Here is a 24,425-nt window from a genome sequence, read left to right as displayed (position 1 = left end):
AATTTGGTCATCCCCGACTCAGCGGTCATTGCGGCCAGAAATTACACACATTGTAATGGTGCGCCGTGCACTGACTCCGACTTCACTCCAACCCGACCATACCGACTGAGCAAGTAGACGGTGAATGTGTTTTGCTATCGTTGGTGTGGTCGTGCTCTGGTCGCAAGGTGTGCAACAGAGATCTGTTGTGGTCGTGGTCGTGCTAGTGTGCGCCTGCCCTAAGGTACCATTCTTTACATCATATGGTACTACATACACAAAACACTGACGAGCAAGTCAGTTCACTGTGACCGCCTTCACCCACCTTTCCTCAGGGACTTTTGCTCTTTCAAAAGTCTCTGTTCCATCTCTTGCAAGCACTTTGCTATTCGCTCTTTCTCCTCAAAATGCTTCTGCTGCAGCGCTTCGGCCACCTTCATCCGGGCCCTCAGTTCCTCACACTCTTCTTCCAAATCAGTCACCTTAATGAACAACAAAACAAAAACAAAGCATTAAAATATGTATTCTCAACCCCCTTAAAAAAGACCCAACATAGGCAGTCCTTGACACTCATGTCGTTCACAATTTTATGAACTACTAATGGATAACTTTGAATTTACATAAGGTACTAAGATAAGAAGTCCATTATTTTTAATGCTAAAATTTCATTTTAAAATTGCTTATGCACAGATCAAAATGAAGAATTCATTTCAAGTTCCGCTTTCCTTTGTGTTTCTTTACCACTTTCCACGGTGACTACAAACCTTTATTGCCTTTTGGCGCTTACATCAGCGGCGCCGACTCCATGGGGCCTGAGAGTACCCGAACCCCCTCAAAACTTTGTTACAGGTGTGAGGAAAATAATGTGTGAGGCTTGTCGATTTTCCCCAGAGTGTCCAGATATGAAGATTCGAGCTATCAGGGTTCTAATTTTTATCATATGACTCTTCTAAAATGTTTAAAAACGTAAAACTCTCTACTTATAAAATTTCCCGAGGCAAGATCCCAGGTTTGGGCCCCCCCAATATTTTTTGTAAGTCAGCATCCCTAGCTTGCATAATGGCAGTGGCGGCTGGTGGTAATTTATCTAGGGTGTGCATTAGAGCAGATATAGGATGATTTAATTATACAGTGGAACCTCGTTAAAGCGAGTACGGGCTATAGCGACACTCCCGCTATAACGAGAGATAGCCGATGCACCGTCAATTGACCCTACAATAAGCGTGTTAAAAAATTCGTTTTTACGAGACCCTTTTGGTGTTGGCTCTCGCCATAGCGAGGGTTTCACCGCCGGAAGAATTTCATCAAGACTCCTTAACCTCTGTAATTGCTAGCGATCTGTTAGAAATGAAGTTAATGGAGTGCTCAGTCTCAAAGTTATGTGGTAAACTGTCGTTCGATAAATAAGTAGTTAATTTTGGTGAAAATATTGTGGCATTAGCATTCGCGAATGCTTAATCTTCTTTTGTTCCTCGGGCGGCAGAAAGCAGTCGGCAGCATACCCGCACGTCCGTGAGTTGCGTGAATAGAAAGCATTTGATGGCAGTCACCATGGCCAAAAAACACCAAACACGTCTAAGCGAGAAAATAAAAATAAAGGAGTAATATGAGTGTCGAAATTAATTTATCTTCCTATTCGCTCTGCAAAATTAAAAAAAACAAAAGCGCCCAAGGAATGCAGACGATGAAGAGTTATAAGGAGCTTTGTTCGGGTGGTTTTGCTCATTCAAATCTGCGGGAACTTCTGAGAAAGGGGCTACGCCCAAGCCTGAAGCGGAGTATTTTAGGGATAGATTGCGAATCGAGAATTTTAAGAGTGCGGAAGGTTGATTATACTAATGCGAAGCACCAAATCGTTATCTCCCCTCACAACTCCCCTGGTGATGCCTGCGGTGTAAACCTGAAGTCGTGGAAGAGAGGACTCCGATCATAAGTATCTTTAGAAGTATTCCCCGCGTCATATAACATAGACGAAACGGAACTTTTTTTTACATACAACTCCCCGACAAAACCCTTGCAGTATGAGGTATTTCTTGCAATGATGCCTCTAAAGGTAGGTAGTGCGCCTTAGCAATGATGTAGGATGTACGAAGCAATGATACTCAGCGTGAATTGTCCGGATGGACGTATTTATTCTCCGTTGCGGATTTACAAGGGTGAACTATTCGGGTCATTGGTCTGAGTCGTACTGGCGCTCTCTTTTGTTACGTGGGTAGCCGAGCATCCCCTGGTGGCCGCTGGAAGAACTCACAGAACAACTAACTCTCGTTTGCAGTGCCGTGGTAAACTCGGTGTATCATTTCAAATACGTCGCGAGCGTAACACTCAAAAAGAAACTTTTTTTCAACAACGGTAATTTTAATCACGTCATTTTTCAAGCTTAGCAAACTTTTTACCGTAGATGATGAAGATATTACATTATCTGATAGAAAAAGTCTTCCAAGGCGGGAACGTTATACAACCTTCCACCGGTAGAAACAAATGTAATGCGTTATTTCACTTCACTGCCGGTTAACGTACAGAAACAATAAACATACACCAATGGAAACCTTTGAGGCATTAAATAACCGCGATACTGTTTTGTCAGTTAATTTTTGAATTTTCAGTGGAAAATACCAAAATAATAGAATGATCACGTAAATGAACTAATAAAGTAGTAGTAGTAGTATTTGGATTTAGGGTGCGTCGACGGCAAGGTCATTTTGCACCACAACTAATAAAGTGCATAGAAAAATGACTTCGTCGGTTGTGCATAGCATAATGATTGACGAAACAATGCTTTCCATGATTTTTATTCAGTGCGGCGCTTATAAATGGTTTGAATAGTTAGTCGTTGTTCGAGTAAGGAAATTTAGTGATGCAAAAAACATCGCCTTTCGTCTGGATTTATGCTTACGTTTATCGGATAGATGTTTATCTGTCGCCGCACCACTCCTGTTTCTGTATATCTGTCCGCAACAGGTATATTGGCTATTATTTGCTCCACCTCCGGTAAAGCGACAATTCGCTATAGCGAGTGTTTATTAGTGCACCGTGGGGTGTCGTTATATCGAGGTTGCACTGTATTATGTTAATTCTAATCCATGAGCATCATATTTCGTCGTAATAGAATACATAGCAAGCAAAACATGTCACTGGTATATTCTACCCTTAAAATTGCATGAACAGAAATAATACTAGCAAGCATGAAAATAACTATTCTAAACACGCCTTTACAAGTGACGGTAGGTGAAATTCATTCTCCTTTCCTTACACCCTATGAGGAAGTAGTGTAGAAAACGGCCATACAGATGACTCTGTAGACTGACTAGGATCCTGGGTGCAGGTAGTGTAGGTGGCGGCTACATCACTACACTACCTGCGAGTCACTCACCAAAAATATGCCCGTGCGCACTCGCATCGTTTTGAGTCTGCTCCCATCGCCCCTTTGAACAGCACATACCCCCCCCTTACTTCATCTCGCCAGAGCACCCTCAAGCAATCGCACAGATTGAAAATGCGCCTGGTGTGATGCCACGGGATCGCACACTTGTAGAGCGGTGAATTCGAAAAGGAGATAGCTGTTGCGTTCGGAGCTTCATGTTTCTTGCATATGTAGACAGGATTTTTATCCATCTCGTTGCAAAGGAATAGTTTTCTTTTATAATTCATTCATCTTTGGGTGTGCACTTGCTAACATGCGTATACGCACGCGCCGCCACTGCATAATGGTATATTTGTGTGAAACCCACGTTAGTTAAAATAGAGTAAAGATTAACACAAAGTTATTTACATTGTGAATATTTTCACGGAACCACAGTCAAAACTTCAAATGAGACTCACCTGTCTCTCGAGACTAGAGCGCTCCTCGATGGGAGCGAGGCGAGTTCCGCACTCGTTCTTTTCACTCTGGCAGAACAGTTCGGCATATTCACTGATCTTCTGCTCCAGGCTGCTCTGCTTCTCGTCCATCAACTTCTGAGATTCCTCGTAGAAGTTCCTCTCCTCCTCCAGCTTCTGCTGCCAGTAGTCCTCACACCTCTCGTACTCCACATTCATCAGCTCAAGACTCCTCTCCAGCTCCTTGCACTGCTCCTGCAGCGCTCCCTTCTCCCGTCTGTGGCTCTCTTCCGCATCCCGCACCCGCCTTCTCAATGCCTCCACCTCCACTTCCAGGGCTGCCACACGCTCCGCACCCGACGCTGCAACTGGCTCCGAGTCTGTCGACGAGATGGATGCATCACCGTGGCCAGCCCAGTTGAACATGCGGGATCGAAGGACCGAATTCTCGGCTGAACACGCCTCCTTTTCCGACAGGATCTTCACAATCTCCAGCTTCACAAAGTCAAGCTTGGTCTTCAGATCTTTACTTGCCCTCCCTTTATACTTATCAGGACTCGGTGGGAGTGCTTTGCTCATTGCACTTGCTTCCTCAACTTTACTTTCTTCATCCGGAGAGACAGTGGAATCTGGAACCTTGACTGCATTTGAATCCAAAGTCTTTTTGCCCTCAGCAAACCTATGATGCAACAAAAAAATAATTAATACCCAACATTTTTAACTCTTATTAAAATGTGTCTCCCGCAAAAATTGACTACAGCTACAAATGTTCTTAATGACAAGTTTTTTTTTTTCAAAATAATCACCAACAAAAAGATTATTTGGGTAGGATAATTGTCTCCTAAATAAGAATCATGAGGAAATCACATACAAGTCACTTGATCAATTAAATTTGCATCACCACAAATAATATTAATGCTGAACTTACAAAAATTAGTGGCTCCCAAGTATGCTTGGGCAAGTTTAATTTTTTTCTGTGCTCTTTTAAGTGAGCAGAAATCAAATGCATTTGCTCATTATCTTATTACTACACAAAGATAGTGAATGCTGAACATACCGTCCTTCAGACTCAGCAAATCTTGATATATGTTTCTCAGCCTCTTTTTCAAATTCTTCCAACGCTTTGGTCAACTGCTGTTTAATAACAATAAGGGAATTAGTATAAACAGATATCAAATCAGGCCATTACAACTTGAAGCATAAAGATAGGAAGAGCTACAACATGAAGGACAGAAACACATAAGGAGAAGGAAGACATTAAGACTCGTAAACAAGGGAACCTTAATTGGTCCATCCTAACAGTGAATTACCCCTCAGATTAAAGATGCCACGAATTTTCATCCCCATTTTATTGAATTCAAGATAGTTTGGTGACAATCGTCATCTACTCATATTCATACAAATTGATTTTGTAGGCAATTTGTAAGATGACTGTCCAAATTGCTAGCATGTAAATTAACATTCCTTCAATCCAAATACATATGTACATATATTGATTATGTGGCTCTTGAAACTGCATTTATTGTATGTGCGGTACTTCATAATATAATAAATAGTTTTATTATTGCAGCAGTACAGGAATTTAAACAAGTAAACTGATGAAGTTGAAATGTGAAATGGACCAGAGATAAAAATTGAAATGTATAAATACTAGCCTACCTTCAAACAAAGAAACCACAACTAAGCCGTAAATGGCAATTACCTATAAACAATTTGGCAAGGCACGAGATAAACTAAGTCCGTAGTTGAAAACATGAGTTTCCTTCCTTTGTGAAAATAAAACACTTGTTTTCATACTTAATACAATTGACGACCTCAAATTCGGAAAGCTTGGGACCAAGCTGGTCTTCACGGTATATTTTGCTAATTAATTAATTTATAAATGCGTTCAGGCTCTTGCACTCCATATTTGAGATCCCTATCTGTCCCTGCCTAGGTTGCTAGCGTGTGTTCATAGCGTGTGCTAACTTCCTTCTCGTCCTAGAACAAGGCTTGGAGAGTGGTTCCAAGAGTTGGCAAGTCGAAACACTATGCAGAGGAATTTTCAAACAATCCGGATTTCTGGTTTTCGGGTTTCTGGATTCCGGATTTGAGGTCCTCAACTGTACATAAATTCATTAGCATGAGGAATACTTTAATGTTTTTATTGCCATTGTCAACCCTGTGGCAGGGCAATTTTTTTGCATTTAAAATATTAATCATACCATGATGCTCCCAAGTCCTGTTTTCACTATACTATTCCCATCAATTGGAATACATATTAAAAAATTAGCTTTCATACTATTAAATTATATTACGATGAACATGATTAAGAATAGAACCCATTGGATTGATGACCTAAACACAGTTGACACCACTGGGAGAAAGCTTAGTGGTAAGTTCCGTTTAAAAATTATTTTGTAATAAATGTAATTAATAATTTGCCAACTTTCATAATAATGTAGAACCCTTATAGCCACACAGCACGAACACCCATCATAGCTGGTCCAAGTCAATCAATTTCTCTGTTCACATTCTCCCCATGAATGTAATCCTTATCTCCTAAACTTTTGAGGATTCAATTTTGGAAAGAATGAGTCAAATGTGCTCAAATATTCAATATACCTCCCTCTATTTCTTTCCTCATTCTAAGATTTTAGGTAAAAAAAAGGGGAAATACCACATTCAGAGCAACGGAGGGGTATTTTTGTGGCAAAATGATTCACACCACGCACAATAAATCAGTAACAGAGGAGAGAAAAACATTATATGGCAGCACCTTCAGCAAGACAACTTCAACATTGACCAATATTTGCTTAACCACAAGTTGATAGCCATCACTCGTAAAAATGAGGGTGAAAGTTATCAAATAGCATGTTTTAACGCAAGAGGAAAGCAAAGCCAAGTAAAAAGCAGTCAAACAGAGAAGTCAGGCAGGTGCAGCTAATTTCCATGCATTCGAGATAATTTTCACACATAAGCTACCATCATAGATTCCACTGTCACCAATAAAATCACTGCCAACAACGGTCCCGTAAAAGATGATATGATTACTCAGAATATGATTAAATATAGGTATAATTACATGTTGGTTATGTGGTCTACCTTACGTACGATACAATGCGAAGAAAAAACAGTAGGTGTTAATTGGTCAACAGCCAGGCAGGACATGCTGAATGCACGTATATGTGTCTTTGAGTTGCCAGTGTTCATTCATCAGAGATTCTGTAGGAGGGAAATACTCAATTGGCCGTATAACAGGGTAGTTTCCTTCATCAAAGAAAACAAAATGCATTGATTGCGATTCCTTACCCACTGTTAGTGTATTCATTATACACAAATTATTTGATTTTGGAAATCCCAGTTTAGACGAATGTTAATGGTCAATTTTAACCTCATTTGAAAAAGGCCAGATTGGCGTCCATGCGATTCCACTCCACGTGACGTCACAGGGACCTAGTTTCTATACGGGAAGATAGGAGTTTTACATTGTCTGAGATTACCAATGTATGCTTGTGGCACAGAGCTAAGGGAAACATCTCTTAATAATCACTTATTGAAATTGTCTAAGGTCGGAAAGTTTCCTTCGTTTGATAAGGTAGTAATAATCCATATTTAAGCCAAGCGCTACCTGCTAGCAGCCTGCGTCGTATCAGCGCTCAAGCCTCATCTCAAGGTCACCTCACAGGGCGGCAGCAGGAACCAGAAATACGTCACACAGACTTTTTCCTATCATTCCTACTAAGCCGTCGTGTTTTCGTGCGCTTGAAAATTTTCACTTTTCGTTTAATCGCGAAAAATAGATATCGTCATTCGAAAATCTAAGAGCATGAAATGAGTACTCATCTTTCCATTTAGGCAATAAAAAATTAATAGGAAACCACCCTATTCTCTCCACCCACCTTGCAAGTCAAAAATGTCACTGTTTTGGTGTGCGGGAATGGGGAGAAATTCACTGCAGGGACCAAACACCAGCCTCTCAACCGGAAAGCCCAAAACACACACACACGTTGATGCGTAGTTTTCCGCGGCATTGTCTAGATTATGTCTCCATGCTTCTGGGTTTCACCGCATGGATTTTCTTTGTGACGACAGTTTCTCTGGTATTCCAACCGGCGTCTTCAGGTCGATGATGGCGATGTCCTTACTGCCATCATCGACCTGAAGACGCCGGTTGGAACACCGCAGAAACTGTCGTCACAAAGAAAATCCACATGGTGAAACCCAGAAGCATGGAGACATCACACACACACACATTCACTCACAATAAGATCCTTTGTGGGGGCTGTAGGGGCCTCCACTAAGGATTCTTGCTCCACAAAAAACTGGGAATCTTTACAGGATGGGCCTGTTGGGGATAGCCAGTGATTTGTGGAAACACACGCACTCAACAAGCATTCACTAACATATTCACTCACCTGCAGATGGCTTCACTTTTCCGGGAGAAAAAATATTGCTCCAAGAGAGCATCTACGGGGATCGGCAAGGGGACTTGGAAAACACAAGTATACGTATTTTGGCTACAAAGTAGCCCTCTTCAGCGTGCTGAAGGAAGAACCAAATGCACTTACAACACGAGGCTAAAAATCTGAATTTCTCCCCCTTCCCACACACCAATGCAGCGACCTTTTAGACTTGCAAGGTGAACAAGCCGTGGGAGAATTATACGGCCAATTGAGTATTTCCTTTCTACAGTTCCGAGGCCGTAGAAGCTCAAGCCCCATTTTTGCATCAGAGATTCATTGAGGACAAAAATATATCATGGACTTGACTTCCTAGTTTAAAAATTCAAGAGATTATTTTAAAATGAGATGGTTGGAAACTTAAAAGAGTTAATCAATTGCATGTCAGACACAAGGGCATTAATTTGACCATAGAAACAGAAATGGACGTAAGCATTCAACAAAAACCATTGACAAGCAATTTAGCAGTATGATTTCTACACACCAAAGGCAGTGGAAATGGATAAATTAAGAGTAAGTTTCAGGGTCAGTTGAATGAAATGTTCAATTAATGGGGAATGAAGAATTATTTTCAAACCTAATGACTGATGGGACATTCATATTTAATGAAAACCTGGATGATTGGGGTTTGGTACTTGGTTTCAATGAATACATATATGGATTTGGATTCAGGATTCAATGTCAAAAACCTACATCAAACCCAAGGGACCATCCACCAGAGATTTGATCCAGAACTACAGAATATGCCACAATCATAAGACTACATGCAGTGACGACGGGTCCTCAGGGGGAGAGGGGGTGAAGGGGGTTATAAGTTTTTTTTACATACCCTCTCCACTTGGGTCCCAATGAACACGAGAAAAGAATTCAAATTTTTGGAGGGTACCACGTGGTACCAGGGGTATTTTCCCATGTCTCCCACCCCCTCCTATTGTTCCAAACAGAGATCAGCCACTTGCCAAATAAGTAATACACGGTACTTGGCAGTAAAATTTGCAGAATTTACTTTCGGAAAGATTTGGAACTCATTACATGACTAGAATGAGCAATTCAGCTGGGAAAAAATCCAAGTATAGGCAATCCCCGAGTTGTGGACTTATGGCTCTCCACTCACACAAACACGCTCTTTCAATGAAACTGAAAATTATTTTTTTTTTAATTTTGCTTCATAATATTATGACAATATTCTATTATCTCTTTCCACAGCAAATAATCCCCTCCTGGTTTGTGTGCATCGTTCAAACATTCAGAATAAGTGTTTGCCTCCTAGGTTCAAAACTTCTCCAACCCATGGATACATAAGGTGACTGTCCATTTATTAGTACGTGGTAAATTTTTCCTTTCTAACCTACTGCACAATATTTTTCATGTTGACTGTTTAAATAATGTAAAATAGATTTTTGGGATAACATTGCTTATATCACAATTATTCCAGAGTGCAGCAGGAATCTGAATAATGGACATTGGTGAGAACCTAACTCCTCTCTAACCTAGGGACTGCCTTTTAACTCTGAAATTAATGAAACTAAAGGAAGGAAATAGGTAAAGATACGTGTACACATGATGGAGGAATTACCTTTGACTGCAGGGCAACACCATGTTTCTCACGGCTACCCATTGGACTGATGACTAGGTCAGCCTGGAAAGGATACTGAGGTAAACAAAAGCTATGCACATAATTTGAAAATGAAAAAAAAAATTTGCGACAGTAATAGCCAAATTGACTAGCTACCACAAGGCAAGCAAGCAAGGAAGCAGGCAACAGAATGAAGAAAAATAATTCAGTTTTGAAAAGAGGGAATGAAAGGGTAACCAATGTACGACTTACCCATTCAGGAGCTCTTGGAACCCGTAAAATGACAACAGGCTTGAGTGTGGACGCGAGGGCTCTAAGATCGACTATGTATTGTGCAAAACACGTGTGATACATACTTCTCAGGGATAGTGGAAGGGGAATGTTTGCAATGTAAATATCTATGGCCATCTCATTGTGTGATAATTTATTTTATTCATAAGTTTCATAATAATTGTTCCAAAAAAATAATATATAAATATTTACAAAATATTTCACTGTACAAACGTAGGCCATGCATACTGATAAATCATTACTTAAATAAAAATGGATAAAACTTTTACAAAGTGCTGAATATATACACAACAAATTCAATCACTCACACATGCACACACTGAGAACTGGATAAAATAAAACTTCTGTGACTCAAGCCAGTGCTAACTTACCTGCAGCTGTTTTGAATCCAGCTGCAGAGAATGTTCAGGAATTCTGGCTTCTTCAACTTTTTGACTATTGTCCTTAGAACTACTCCACAATTCTTCACCTTCAACTTTTAAACTAACTCCTAAGGCATCCTAAAACATAAAAAAAATCATGAAAATAAAAAATTCAAGCATACAAACGTGAGGCAAATTCCCAAGCTTCAATTGGTGGAAGTTAATCATGCCACTCATAATAACAGTTTGTACTGGGTTCTTCCCACTCTATTTAACATGCATTACACAAACAAAGTTTCAGCAGTAGTTGCCATCAACAGAACCCATTGGAGACATGATTAAGAGGGTGAGAGAATCTAGCACCTTTCATTAGGAGTTGAGCATACAATTCTCAGAAATTTAATGAACCCCAGAGCCAGATTTCAGTCTTATAAATCATGCATTAATAATTTTTTAAATATGATGGTCTTTTCGTCTAGAATTATTTAATTTGCAGACTTAAGGAATTTCATAATTCAACTAGGATATGATATCATGGATCGGAGAGAAAAATGATGCCATCAGTAATTTACATTGGAAAAATACATACGTAGTAAACATAGTATAAGAATTAGAAAATACAGCGGCTAAAACATAACTTGAAAAAAATCTTATTGCTGTAGATTTTAGTCAAAAAAAAGACCTAAAGACTTGACAAATTATGACATCAATATTTTAATGCTAGAGGCCCTGAAAATTGCTAGCGAGTGAATTTTAACTAACATTGAGAGGAAATTGATTAAGTCTACTTTTATGATTTTCTTCCGCCATTTAGCCGATTTGATGAAGGCCAAATTAGAATAAAAAATTTGTAAGGGTGTAACATTACAGATGATGCATCAATAAAAGGTACAGCAAGAATTGAGACAACAATTAAAGAAGGTAAAGCATAAGAAATACAAATTCAATCTGGTATCTAACTGAATCCCTAAAAACATGAGCTTACGTAAAAAATAAAACACTATTATCAATCGTCCACACTGAATAAGAAGGTGCTCAAGTGCCATCTTTACCATCACAGGCAGATTTAGGGGGGTCACGTGCCCCCCAGATGCTTAAAATATAGACTGGATTTTTAATACTGTTTCCATAATGTTCGTTTTGTTTTGAGTGTTATGGAATCTTATAAATTTAGTTTCAAACTTTCATATTAAATTAAAGAGAATATTTCGCAGAGTAATTGTTGCACATTATTTTTAATCTAAAATATGACAAGACAGGTGGCCGGTCAGACCCTTGTGCCCAGAAAAAAATCCTGAATCGCCCTTGTGCACCATTATTATTGTGACTATATGAACTAAAATTGCAGGGTAATCAATATCAATGACAGAAGAGCTTTTTAGAATTTGAAAATGTCACAAAGCTAAGCTTAGGAGAGCAAGAATTGAGCCTTATGGAAATTGAAAAAATATTTCTCAAGTATAACAGCTTAATCAATACCTCCACAGCACTAATGCTAAACAATCGCCTACTGAATCAAATCCGCTCATCTAGGACTACTACTGCTAATAGATGAGTGGATGTGATTCGGCAGGCGATTGTTGAGCGTTTGTGCAGTGGAGGTATCGTAATATACAAATATGTACTAAGCTGACAAAGAGACTAATAAAAAAGTTTGTGGTCAATGATTACCAGTAACTCCTTTTGGGTAAACCCTCATCATAGTTTAAAATATATATCGAAGGTATTGTCTCCACTCTTGAAGAAAAAACTGTTGCTAGATATTTTAAACTTATGTGGGTGTATTCAAGAGGAGATTCCTGGAAATCAAGACTTTAGTTCTCTAGGTACATAATCTGTTTTGGGTCTCCAATAATAAAATGCATTTAATTTGGGAGGCGTTAGGACAAACTGGCACTAGTAAGAGAATTTTGAAGAAATAATGTGCGAGTGTTGAAAGATTTGATTGTAGCCTAGCTTTAATTATCGTCGTACATAGTTCAAGGAAAAAATAAATAAATTCCCACATCTAAACAATTGGCGAAGAATCCTCTATATTATTTCTACTGTATAGACACCTTTTTCTCAACTTATACGCAACCAAACTCTACAAATGAGGTACCAAAATGCACAGAATTTATCAGAGAACATGCGACAGCATATCTTACTTCCTAGATATTGCTATTGTTTCCTAAAATTGGTTTTTTAAAATAAAAAAAAAATAATCGATAAAAAAAATCGATTGCGGCAAGATTGTCCTCATCCCAAGAATACAGTTAACGCCGTCGGATCCCACCATGCCTTTTAATTTGACTCGCAGACAATTTCCCATTAAGGTTTCCTATGCGATGACTATTAACAAGGCTCAGGGACAGTCTTTGCAAAGAGCTGGCTTATTCCTGCCTGACCCTGTATTCTCTCATGACCACCTTTATGTAGCATTCTCTAGGGTAAGATCTTTTCAAAATATTTTTGTAAATATTAAGGAAAACGCTAAACAAGTATTAACAAAGGATAGTGTAATTACTTCCAATGTTGTGTTTAAAGAGGTCCTCTGACCTCAATTTGTACATGAACATTCCAATTAAATTTGTACATAAGAGCCTGCCTTTTTTTTCTAAATTTGAAAATTAGAAACGCGCCTATCCCTCTGTGGACCTGCATTGAAAAGAGCGGGGGAAGCCCGCTGGGAGCGGGCGCATCACGCTTGTCTTCCTTATTTCATTGTTTCTTGTCGGACATGGAAATATACTGCAGTTCCAAGATGTTGAACTCAATATCACTCTGAAATATATCTGTTCTTAACTGTTAAAGCAATCGCAAATAGCCCCTTAGTCTTCAGCCTCTCTTAATCTATAAGGCAAAAAAACTTGAGTCTTGCTTTCTGTTTACTTTTAGTAGTTTTTGATGAATTGTGCCATTCCTATTTGTATCTTATTTAGTTCATGAATTGAATACCATACGTTTGCTGCCTATTTGAGGTGTGTCCACCTAGGTGCAAGGTAACACCTCTCCTTCACTTGCTCATCCAACGACCTTCTTACAACACACTTCACAAATCCCACCTTCCTTCATGCTCTACCACAAACACTTCTTCTATCAGTTCCCCAAGATAGGTTTCAATCCATCATAACTAGCAGATATTTGACATCATCAGATGCCTTTCTTACTTGACCCACAATGAATAAATTGATATACGTTTTAGATTTGTAGGAGCTGTCCTTGAAAAAATGAATCAAAGTATGATCTCTCATTGAAAACTGGCACGTCACCATTAAAGAATTTCAGAAGGAAAAAATGGATCGGATGGAGTTTTAGATAAGACAATCGGGTGGAATTCCAGGGGCATACAGTAAAAGATAGAATACAAAGATTGACAATATGAGATTCAAGGGATGTGCAGAAAATGGATGATTTTTAAATCTTATAAAACCATAGTAAATGCAGTCTGAGGGTAAAAAATGAATAGGGTAGTAATGATACGACATTTAACTTCCAGCAACTAACAAAATTGAAATTTAACTTTTCCCTCTTAACAGCTAAGAACTTTCAAATCTATACCTAGCAGAAGTCTCAACAAAATTGAGCAATAAAAAAAAACTAAAGTAAACAAATTATTTAGCATCTAAGATTTCAAAAGCTATAATACCAACAATAACATAAATTTAAACTCCTTTTATCTTGTTTTCTAAGAGAATGTAACAATACATACCCCAGAAATGGTTTTCGAAAGACTTTTGCTTTCCTCTTCAGCAGCCATTTCACTTTCGATGTCTTCATAAATAACAGATTTCACTGATGAATCTGGATGGAATGCAAATTAGATTAAGAGCTTATTTTGAACGAGAAAGATTTGATTCAAATCCATGAAGCACTCCACTGACCTTCAATCTGCACACCCACTAGGCTTTGGTCTGAGCTGTCTTGAACTGCTTCATCATCCTTCAGGGCTGCTCTCGCAAATGGAATGTCACCATCAGCAGCCAATTCCGATTCCAACCACGAGAAGTTACTTCCCTCACTGTAAAAGAACAAGGCCACCAATACATTATTATTATTATTACAGAATACAATGTTAGAATGTTTAAATGCTTGTTTAAATGAGCACAGCATATAGCAAGAATGTTGTAATAACGAGTTTTTAGCAGTGTACCATCAAAAGGCCTATGATTTACATGTAAAAAAAATGGATTTAGCAAGGCCAAGAAGTCCCTACCACCGTATGACACCCTCTATCGCGAGATATATATCTACAACAACTTACTAACTGAATAACTAGTTCACTTAAAAGAAATTGTGGGCACCTCTTTTACTGGTGACAGTAAAATAATATATCCGGTAACAGGTCTACAATGTTTATATTGACAGCCACCAAACACCTAAGCATCAAAAATACAATACACCTTACTTCATCGATAAAATTACAAGGGAAAACTCAACTGAATGACTACCTAGCTTGCTGGCACAAAGTATCTACAAAAGAGCCAAGGCCAGCATATCTTCGGTCAGGGAGAAGACTCAGGCTGCGCAAAAGGCTTCGTGTCTTCCATTGGGAGCAGTGTCCACAGTGAGCTGGGGCAGCACACCAGACTGATCAGCACCGTACCATGCTGATTGATACTGTGCTTTTGCTACGTAGAGATCGCACCACTAAGGGGTTCTCCAGCACTAATGTTCTACAAGTTCAACAGCAAAATGAGCCACGTTTGCATTATGAATATAGAGCATTGCCTTAGCATCGAAAGTCGTCCATCTGTGGGAGTATGAAGCACGATGGCACAATCGCACAATCGTGCACTACTAGCATTCACGATAGCTTATATTCATTATTTCTGAGTGTCGCAAATGGAGCGACTGCACTGCTACCTTGCATGCAACTTAGTGCTATGGGACTACATATTTGGTTTGGTGTCTGGAATATCGTAACAGTCGTCACATAATGATTGGGCATATCTCATCAATCTTGAACAATTCCAAATCCACGATCACGTTGCTACACATGGTATGACAAAGCTACTGCAGCGTGGTTTTTGGAAACAAACTCCAATAATTGTTTTGCAATATTTAATTTTCAAAGTTATGCTAAAATATGCAATTTAATGCTTACGGAGGTATTATTCTTCATTGGAATAGCACCAATAGGAAATAACAGAATTGATTAAAGGTGAAAATGCGAATTAATGGGCTCCCATCTTCACCTGCAGATACAACAAGCACCCGACATAGAGTGAGATTGATCCCTTTGGCCACACGCTTTTCACCCTTGACAGGAGAAGTGCGACACACCTCACATACGCAGAGGAAAATATCAGCCCTGAATTTCATTTTTGCTAAGTTTTCATTTATTACAGTATAACTCATATGACTCATTGGTGATTATGAACTATGCTGTAAATAAGGATAATAACGGATCATTCAAGGAACAGTTAATTGAATGAGAAACAGTCTCTGCTCCACTTCATTGTGAAAAATTTTAACAGAGTTTGCCTAGGTGAAATCATGTACATACATCCATACCTCGCCAAGGGCAAGGGATGTGTTCCTTGGGATCATAGCGCTAATCGAATTTGCATTATTTGAGACCATTTTAACATTGGAAAAACAGAGATGTGTTCCCGGTAGCATAGGTATGGGGAATTGAATTGCCTATAAATTAAATATTTTCCTATACATAGCCTTAGAAAACCTTATTTATACAAACATTTAGAGTTTAAATTATCTTTAAAGATAGTAGGCATGGATTCAAAGACTTTTTTCTCATTACAAAAAATTTGTACGTGCTTTTGATATTCCCTCTTTTCATATGGGGGGGATTAACATCCAAGAAAAAATGCAAGCTATCTCAGGGGTTCATAATTAATCAGCAGTTGATGAATTTTACTGTTAATATCTGATGAACTTGAAGGCTTTAGGGCGGACCCTCTATATGGAAGTCAATTCGACCGATAACCTCTGATAGCAAAATTCTGTCTCAAACCGTATTGCTTTAAAAAAAAACTCATTTCCACTAGCTACAAACTTAATTAATGATCTTAATTAGCTATTGTCATTCTGTTCAGGAAACGCGATAAATTACTACAGTAGGTCGGCCATCCGGACCGTATGACGAGTGATGCTTTTGGTTATTATTGCTTAGGATTTCGAAGAATATATAAACAAAGAAGAAGATTTGAGGTAAGCAATACTATTTTTTGCGTAAAATGAGAGCAATTTCATGTGTACTTCATGCAAGTTCACATTTATTTAAGAGATTGTTTTGTAAGTTTTTTGATTAGGCTAAGCAGCATTTGGATGTTTCCCCGAGGAACAAATTTGCACTATATCGAAATTGCACTAACCTAGGCATGGGCGTGTGTACAATAATAACTGCACCCAGGTTGGGTAAAAGACATGCAAAACCAAGCCAACTCACTTTTTACTAGATGTTGACGCGGACAATTTTGACATTGCCACTTCCAACTCCATAGTCAGTTCATCATTGCGGTCCCTTAGTGATCGGTTTTCCTCCTGCAGGGCTGCCAACTTCTCAATTACAGCACCCATCCCTTTCTCCTCCTTGCCAAATTCCCACTTTTTCACAAACTGTTCTCCACTTAACTTTGGCTGCAGTTGAAAAACATACAATCATCAGATAATACACAACAGGTACCTTAGTATTACAATTCAGAGTACATTCAGAGGCCCAACATTTTTAAAAGAATAAAAAACGACTTGGTAAAAGAAGTAGCAAAAGAATTATTGATCATAATTAAAATTTTAAACTAAAAAGCTTCCCAGTGAATAACAAAAAATGAACGATTGCACTTTAGATCTTATAAAAGGATCTTGATACAAATACACAGCAAATCCATTTTTTACAAGCCAAATTGAAAAATCAAAGGGCATAAAATAAATGTGTGATAGCTCATGCAAAGAAGTTTGCTTTTAACTTTGCTTTTGCATTTAACATCAAGATTGTGAATATGTATTTTCATCTGCAATAACCTAGTCCTGCAAAGCTACAAGTACATATTAACACATCACGGAAGCACTGATAGAATTAAAAAAGACCACAAATAAATGAGATTTTATCACTTCCCTCAACAATAGTTTACTTACATTTTGATCTTGAGATAAAATTTCAATTTCTTCAGAGAGTTTTAACTTATCCTCCTCACATTTTGCAACATGGTCCAGTAATGACTGGTTTTCTTTTTCCAAAATTTCATTTTCCTGAAATGAGAAATAAAACAATAAAATACATTAGATTCCAATGGCTAAGCCACTTAAAATAATTATTTTTCCATAGAAATAGGGTAGTTTCCTTCATAAAAGAAAACAAAAGGCATTGATTGCGATTCGTTACCCACCATTAGTGTATTCATAATATACAAATTATTTGGTTTTAGAAATACCGGTTTAGACGAATGGCAATGGTCAATTTTAACTGCATTTGAAAAAGGCCAGATTGGCGCTCATGCGATGCCACTCCACGTGATTTCACATGGACCTAGTTTCTATACGAGTAGATAGGAGTTTTACATCGTCTGAGATTACCAATGGATGCATGAGGCACAGAGCTCAGGGAAACATGTCTTAATAATCACCTATTAAAACTGGCTAAGGTCAGGAAGTTTTCTTCGTTTGATAAGGTATTAATAATCCTTATTTAAGCCAAGCACTACCTGCTAGCAGGGTACTCAGCTACCTACTGGCAGCCTGCGTCGTATCAGTGCTCAAGCCTCGACCCAAGGTCACCTCACAAGGCGGCAGGGGGAACCAGAACTATGTCACACGGACTTTTCCCATCATTCCTACTTAGCCATCGCGTTTTCGAACGCTTGAAAATTTTCAGTATTCGTTTAATCGCGAAAAATATAATGGTCATTTAAAAATCTCATAGAATGAAATATGTACTCCAGGAGTAATAATCTTTCGATTTAGGCAATAAAAAAATAATTGGAAACCACCCTATTCAAGAGAAAATTATTTGCAGGCAATTCAAAAGAAAACAGGATTAGACCAGAATCACACCATTTTCATGGACCATAAAAGCAGGCATTTATCAGGAAGGTTTGCTTGTTGCTACAAAATTATGGTACTGTACTTAAAAAAAGGAGTGGGTGATATTTTTGAACATCATAAGCCTGCTGAGTGACTAATGCAAGCAACCATCCAAACAAATGGGAAAGAAGAATGTCCGCTGTTTAAAAATTCACTACTGAGATTTCCATGGGAATGGCTTTGTTTTCCATTGAAGTACATACCCAGTCTCAAATGAAGGAATTTTTGGGGTAAATATTATTCATGAGTATAATTACTCGGTCCAAGATTAAATGATATTTAATCATTTTAAAGCCAAGTGAAATATCTTGATGCACTGGAAACTTATCAACAAAAGCAATTTACCCTAATATGATGAGGTTTAATAAACTGTTTTTGTATTCTTGTACTTTCTCCTTACTTAAATGTGTTCTAAGACGTCATCTGTGATTCACTGAATTTTCTTGACAATTTTTCATCTCCCAAGAGATTCCTTTGCGGCCTCCTACCAGCCACATGTTCTCCACTGTTCCCTTCAGTTTCTTCAATTTTTGGGGGCATTTCATAATCAATAAATTGTGGTCGCTATTGATTTCTGTTACAGGATAGCTTTAGCAGTCTTTCAACTGATTTCTAAATCTCTGCTTCTCCAAGATATGATGTATATGAAAGTTTTTCACATGACCTGGCATAACATTTCACATGATTTTTAAATATATCATTAGCAACCACCGAGTGATCATTGAGTTCAGAATTTCAGTTACCTTTCTCCTCTTTCATTTTATTTACCTAATGGATATTCTCTTCCATCTTGACCTTCTCTGACAACAGCATTTCAATTTTCTAAAACAATAAGATTCTCACCCCCGAAAAACACTCCCAAAATTCCCTAATCTTCCATTAAACTGAAATTCTGTGAATATACTAAGATTTCCAGGTTGGCGGACACCCTGGTTATGACCCATTTATAGACCCTATGATTAACAAAGCTAAGAATTCTGGAACCACACAGCTTTGAAAGTTAGGGGTTCATTATTCCTCATTCTGCTCATTAGAAAACTTTGATACAAGATAACCCTACAACATGATAGCATGAGGGAAGTAGCTAGCTATGAGAATGATTTACTCAATGAGTGTTCCTTTGAATATGAACCCTGGTTACCATCACTTCCATGGAACAACTAATAAGAGATTTACCGCATTTATTCGTAGAAGCCATGCACCTTTTCCCTGAAATTCTCAGGTTAAAAGGGAGTGCGGGGCTTACACGAATCCTACATATTTTAATATCATAACTGCACTCATCGTGAGCATCGCCGTTAAAACCTTTGCAGAAAGTACATTTCTGACTTATTTAACTACAATGAACATGGTATCATAACTTAAATTTATTGATTCACCAATAAATCACGAATTCCTATATTAGACCGCATCCAAAAAGCACTAAAAAGTTTTTTTCTCACGAGCCAGCCCAAAAATTCTAAATGGGAGTGCTCGGGAAACACGAGAAAATACGATAATTAATGAAGATTTCTTTCAGTTCTATTGATACTCCAATTTTATCACTTTGAAACAATTATGCGCTCAATTTCAAATTAACAGAACTTGGCTCAAAGTTGATACATTTTCATTTACGGTAAAAAAGAAGAGATAATTAACCAGAGGAATCTTAACAAAACTTAAAACCATTATCTGAACAATTCAATTAAATTCTAAGTAGAAAAAAAGAAATTTTGTACTGCTAAAACAGAAACTTACATTTCTTAAAGCTAAACATTCTTCTCGAAGGCGAGTTTCCTCTTCCTGGAGTCTAAATATTTTTTTCTCCATCTCTGTATTCTGGGCTGAGAGCGCATCTCTTTCCATACACGACTGTTCCTGAAGTTCACGTATTACTTCTGCATGTCTTTGCTCGAGCAATCTATAAGACACAGCAGGATTAACATCACCACCCTTATAAAAGTGAAATCAATAATGTTGGTGTTAAATTGTTAAAATCAAGTTGAAAGTAAGTTTATTGTTTGATGCAGAGATGGCGCTGCGACGCCGATTTTGTAGTTATGTACGTTACTAAGAGAGTAAACAAACAGAGAGAACCTAGAAAAGGAAAAGACTAGCATCTGCAGTTGAGTTATTGTAATGTTTCTGTAATGAATTAATGTGCTCAAGAATATATAAAATACAATAAATAAAACTCAAACACATATAATTAACAGAGAAGAAAATTCTAACCTCATGGAATAACACCATCAACAAAGGAAACCAATTTCTCTGGGATTTAATTTTATTCCAAGTAACTCATGACTAATAAAAATAAAACACTGATAGAGTGACTAATTAGCAAGAAATTAGGCCATCCTACAAGCATTCTATTTTGCATGAAGAAAACCTTTGAAAGTAGAATCTACCATACAGTAATTACTCATTTTTGAGAACTTGATTTCATTAACTCTGATAAACTTTTTACGAAAAAAAGATACAGATACCCTGATATTCGTTGAAATTCCCAAGCAAAATTTTGCCCTGAAAAAAACAAAGCATGGTAATTTTAAACATAACTTAGCAGAATTTTATGGTTGGCAAAGATATCCCTCACCTTCCATCACAAGTGAATTCTCTAATTACCAAGTGATTCCTAAAATCCCACCTAAGCCTATGCTGAAGGTTCCCTTCATGCCAAGTTTCTCAGTGTAACCGAAGCTCCAGACCTAAGAATTTCACAAATTCAGGTTGGAGGCCAGTCATCCCTGGGTTGCCTCACAGAGAAAATGATGTGGGCTACATCGATTAGTCATATTTAATGAATCATACTCACTTGACCTGAAGTTGGCTACTCTTCTCAAGACGTGCATGGTGATCATCCACTTCCTGAGCCAATAGCGTTGCCCTGTGGTTGGCTTCGGCTAAATCCAGTTGCAGTTTGTCCCTCTCTTGATGCATCTGATCCATTGATACTCTGAAAAAAAAACATCAGCAAAAATCACAATGTACATTCAAGAGCTGCTTCAACAAAGGCACCAATTATTGATTGTCATGAATATTACTGCTTCAATTTAACATTAGCAACAAATTGGCTTAAATTGAGTTTTTCCAGAGAAAGCATGCAATGTATCTAGCAGTGGGTTGTTCGCAGGGTTGAAGTTTCACACCGAACCCGTACATTGCAAATGAAGCTTTCTCCTTGCTTTCTCTTTTCTTTTTGAACAGGCAAACATTTTTTTGCCTTTTCCAATTCCAATTGATGAATTATTCCAGAGTTTTTATTGGGATTCTGGGAATTCAATTCAAGAGTTTATATTATGGCTTTTTATAAATAATATGTTTGGGTAAATAAGTTGTTGACATTGTTGTTGCTGAGCAAGTTCAAACAGGTCCAAAAGAAGTAGATGAGATAGCAGTTGTTCTAAGAAGACATAGTAAGTACAAATTAAATTTTAATACTCCCGGTTATGGGCGAAGTGCAAGTCCTTGGTGTAACAAAGAAGAAGAACAGAGAAAATCATATCCTAAAGAAAATATAATTAACTCTAACTCATCGACTCTCATACTTGACACGATGGCAACTGTTAGAGAGAAACTTAAATAAATAGAAGTCTATACAGGGACAAGCTATTATGTATCCCTAGTCAAGAAAAATTCAAGCAGCTCTCTATCAGGAATGCTGGTAGGAAGCCGTGGCCCTGGGATGTCCTGATCAAAATGATCCCAAGGAAGAAGAGTGGACGACAGTGCAGCATCAACACCACAAAGACACATTGAAATCTCCATTATGCCTCGTTCACATTACGATTGTCCGAGCGGTCGTCCCAACGATAGTTGGCCGAACTGGCAGTGTGAATGCATGTCCTGAAAACAGCTCACGTAGTTCCGAGCGTTGCCACTTTACAATGGTTAGGCGCTGAGAGACCGGAAAAGGAAGCGTCAAGAGAAAGACGAAAAGCTCGTGAAGCTCTATTTTTTCATGGATTTGTCCTAGGAAGGAAGAATATGGGCGGAAGAAAATTTATTCGGTAAATACACGTTGAACACAGTAATATCTTGTCCCTGCATACCTCAACACCTTTGATAACCGTCAATTTCCCGTTCACTTTAGATGTCAGCACTAGAGGGCAGCACAGGTTTTAACCATCGTCGTGTGAATGCACGATAGTTCCGACAATCGCTGGAACAATCGTAATGTGAATGAGGCATTATTTTGTTCACTTTTAACTATATGAGATAAATATTTCCTTTACTACTGGCTCTAAAGAACAAATTCATAATTCCGCTTCGTCAGCATTCATTAAGTAATGAGGAGTGCATAAAATAACATACCCACACAAACATTTTCGGGCATATGTACTGTGAACACGATCTCCATGTGGAATCAATATTAATCGATGCCACACTTACTTGAGCAATTTGGTTTCCGTCAAGTAGAGCCCCAATGCTGCACGCAGTATCTGTGAATCCGGACCAGAAATAGGAGGAAGTTTTGCATCTGTGGCAGGCTCCACCCTGGAGCCCATCTCATCTTCTTCCGCTTCTTCGACAAGCATGGACTTGAGCTCATTTTCCAAAGTAGAGTGCAGCATGGAAAATGGAACCTGCTCTTCCCGACCGAAACCGAGGTTTTCAATAAGTCTCTCCGGCTCTGACACACCCCATGAGCTCCACAACCCTATCACAGATTCAAGGCTCATACAACTGAAAATAGGTAGGAGTGGACAGCATTATAATAGACAGTTTCATGAAAACATACATCATAACTAGAGATGCGTGAAAATTGCAAATGCGATATAGATGCGATGTGCGCAAATAAAGGCGACATAGATGCGATGACTGGACTTTATGATATTTTTACGCAAATTTGCCTTTTCGACGGCAAAATTTGTACATTTTGTGCCGAGTGCAGTTTAAATGCTCCGCCAACACTCACTGCTTAAAGCATGTGAGCGACTGGCCAGCTGCTAGTTGGCTGGGACTCTACGCGATCGCAAACTACAAGTGGGTGCGGGCAAGCTACACCCCCGCCACTATTTGTCTTATTCCTTCATTTATTTTAGTTCTATAGCATAATTATTAAAAATATTCTGTATTTTGCCATATAACTGTGTTTCCCTACATTTATCTTCATCTACCTCATTATGAAAAAAAAAATAGACGCTACAAAATGTGATTAACTGTTACAGAAAGTGCGATAAAATGTAAATGAAAGTGCGATTTTCACGTATCTCTACTCATAACAAGTAAATTTAGTATTTAATACATTACCCTGAATTGCTTATATCAAGAATACAAGGCAATGAATCCTTTTCATTCCCAATGATGACTGTATCTCTATCACGTGAGTCAGTTCTAAGGGCACTGTAGCCGGATGTTACTGTCGGATCATCTCTTTTATCAGGCAAATCCTGAGAACATGAAAAAGCATGCGTTATTGAACACAGTTACATCAAGGTGAAACAAACGATCAACAAGGTTAAAGCATAACAAATACCACGTTATTTTTATAGAGAGTTCAGAAACACAACAAAAATAAGTGAAATCCACCAACCATACAAATAAATATAAAATACTCACATCCAGACCGCCACTGTCATTTCCTTCTGATGTACCCACATCCCCACTTAAAAATAATGATAAAAATTCTTCAAAACTGATTTTGTTCTCCATATCAACATCCAACTTCTCAAATAACTCTTGAACGATCTGGAAAAAGAAGTAATGTTATAGAAAAAACTTAAAACTCCCTTCACTTCAAGCATAAAATTTAATTCAAATATGTTCCAGTCCCTTACAGAATATTTGCACCAGATTTCCCCGATTATAGTCTCCCTTCTCCCTAGTTACGTTGTATTTAAATCATTTTAAGAAAGTGGTTATGTATTTTTTATTTCAACGCATTCTACATGAAAGATTTGTTTACAGAGGATACGAAGGTGGAATTTTTTAGTTTGTTAGAGATTTGGAATG

The 24,425-nt window shown here is 38.1% G+C and overlaps 1 protein-coding gene across 3 annotated transcripts in view; it reads right to left on the bottom strand.

The window, feature by feature from the left end:
• The window catches only part of LOC124157956 (ninein-like), a 36,215-nt gene that overhangs the window by 7,431 nt on the left and 4,359 nt on the right, over positions 1 to 24,425 (bottom strand). For 2 of the 3 annotated variants that reach the window (XM_046533065.1, XM_046533067.1), the window contains exons 6-19: positions 24,033 to 24,161; positions 23,724 to 23,863; positions 22,863 to 23,156; positions 21,286 to 21,426; positions 20,229 to 20,391; positions 17,547 to 17,660; positions 16,861 to 17,051; positions 14,333 to 14,469; positions 14,161 to 14,252; positions 10,479 to 10,607; positions 9,817 to 9,879; positions 4,856 to 4,932; positions 3,802 to 4,477; positions 305 to 461 (exon numbers count right to left, since the gene is read on the bottom strand). In XM_046533065.1, coding sequence (XP_046389021.1) covers positions 305 to 461; positions 3,802 to 4,477; positions 4,856 to 4,932; positions 9,817 to 9,879; positions 10,479 to 10,607; positions 14,161 to 14,252; positions 14,333 to 14,469; positions 16,861 to 17,051; positions 17,547 to 17,660; positions 20,229 to 20,391; positions 21,286 to 21,426; positions 22,863 to 23,156; positions 23,724 to 23,863; positions 24,033 to 24,161 — 2,503 coding nt within the window. The remainder of the gene's footprint in view (positions 1 to 304; positions 462 to 3,801; positions 4,478 to 4,855; positions 4,933 to 9,816; positions 9,880 to 10,478; positions 10,608 to 14,160; positions 14,253 to 14,332; positions 14,470 to 16,860; positions 17,052 to 17,546; positions 17,661 to 20,228; positions 20,392 to 21,285; positions 21,427 to 22,862; positions 23,157 to 23,723; positions 23,864 to 24,032; positions 24,162 to 24,425) is intronic. The other variant, XM_046533066.1, reaches the window with a different exon arrangement.

The sequence above is a fragment of the Ischnura elegans genome, chromosome 4 (genome assembly GCF_921293095.1).
Source record: "Ischnura elegans chromosome 4, ioIscEleg1.1, whole genome shotgun sequence".
NCBI classification, from domain to species: Eukaryota; Metazoa; Arthropoda; class Insecta; order Odonata; family Coenagrionidae; genus Ischnura; species Ischnura elegans.
This window is presented reverse-complemented; position numbering and strand designations above follow the sequence as displayed.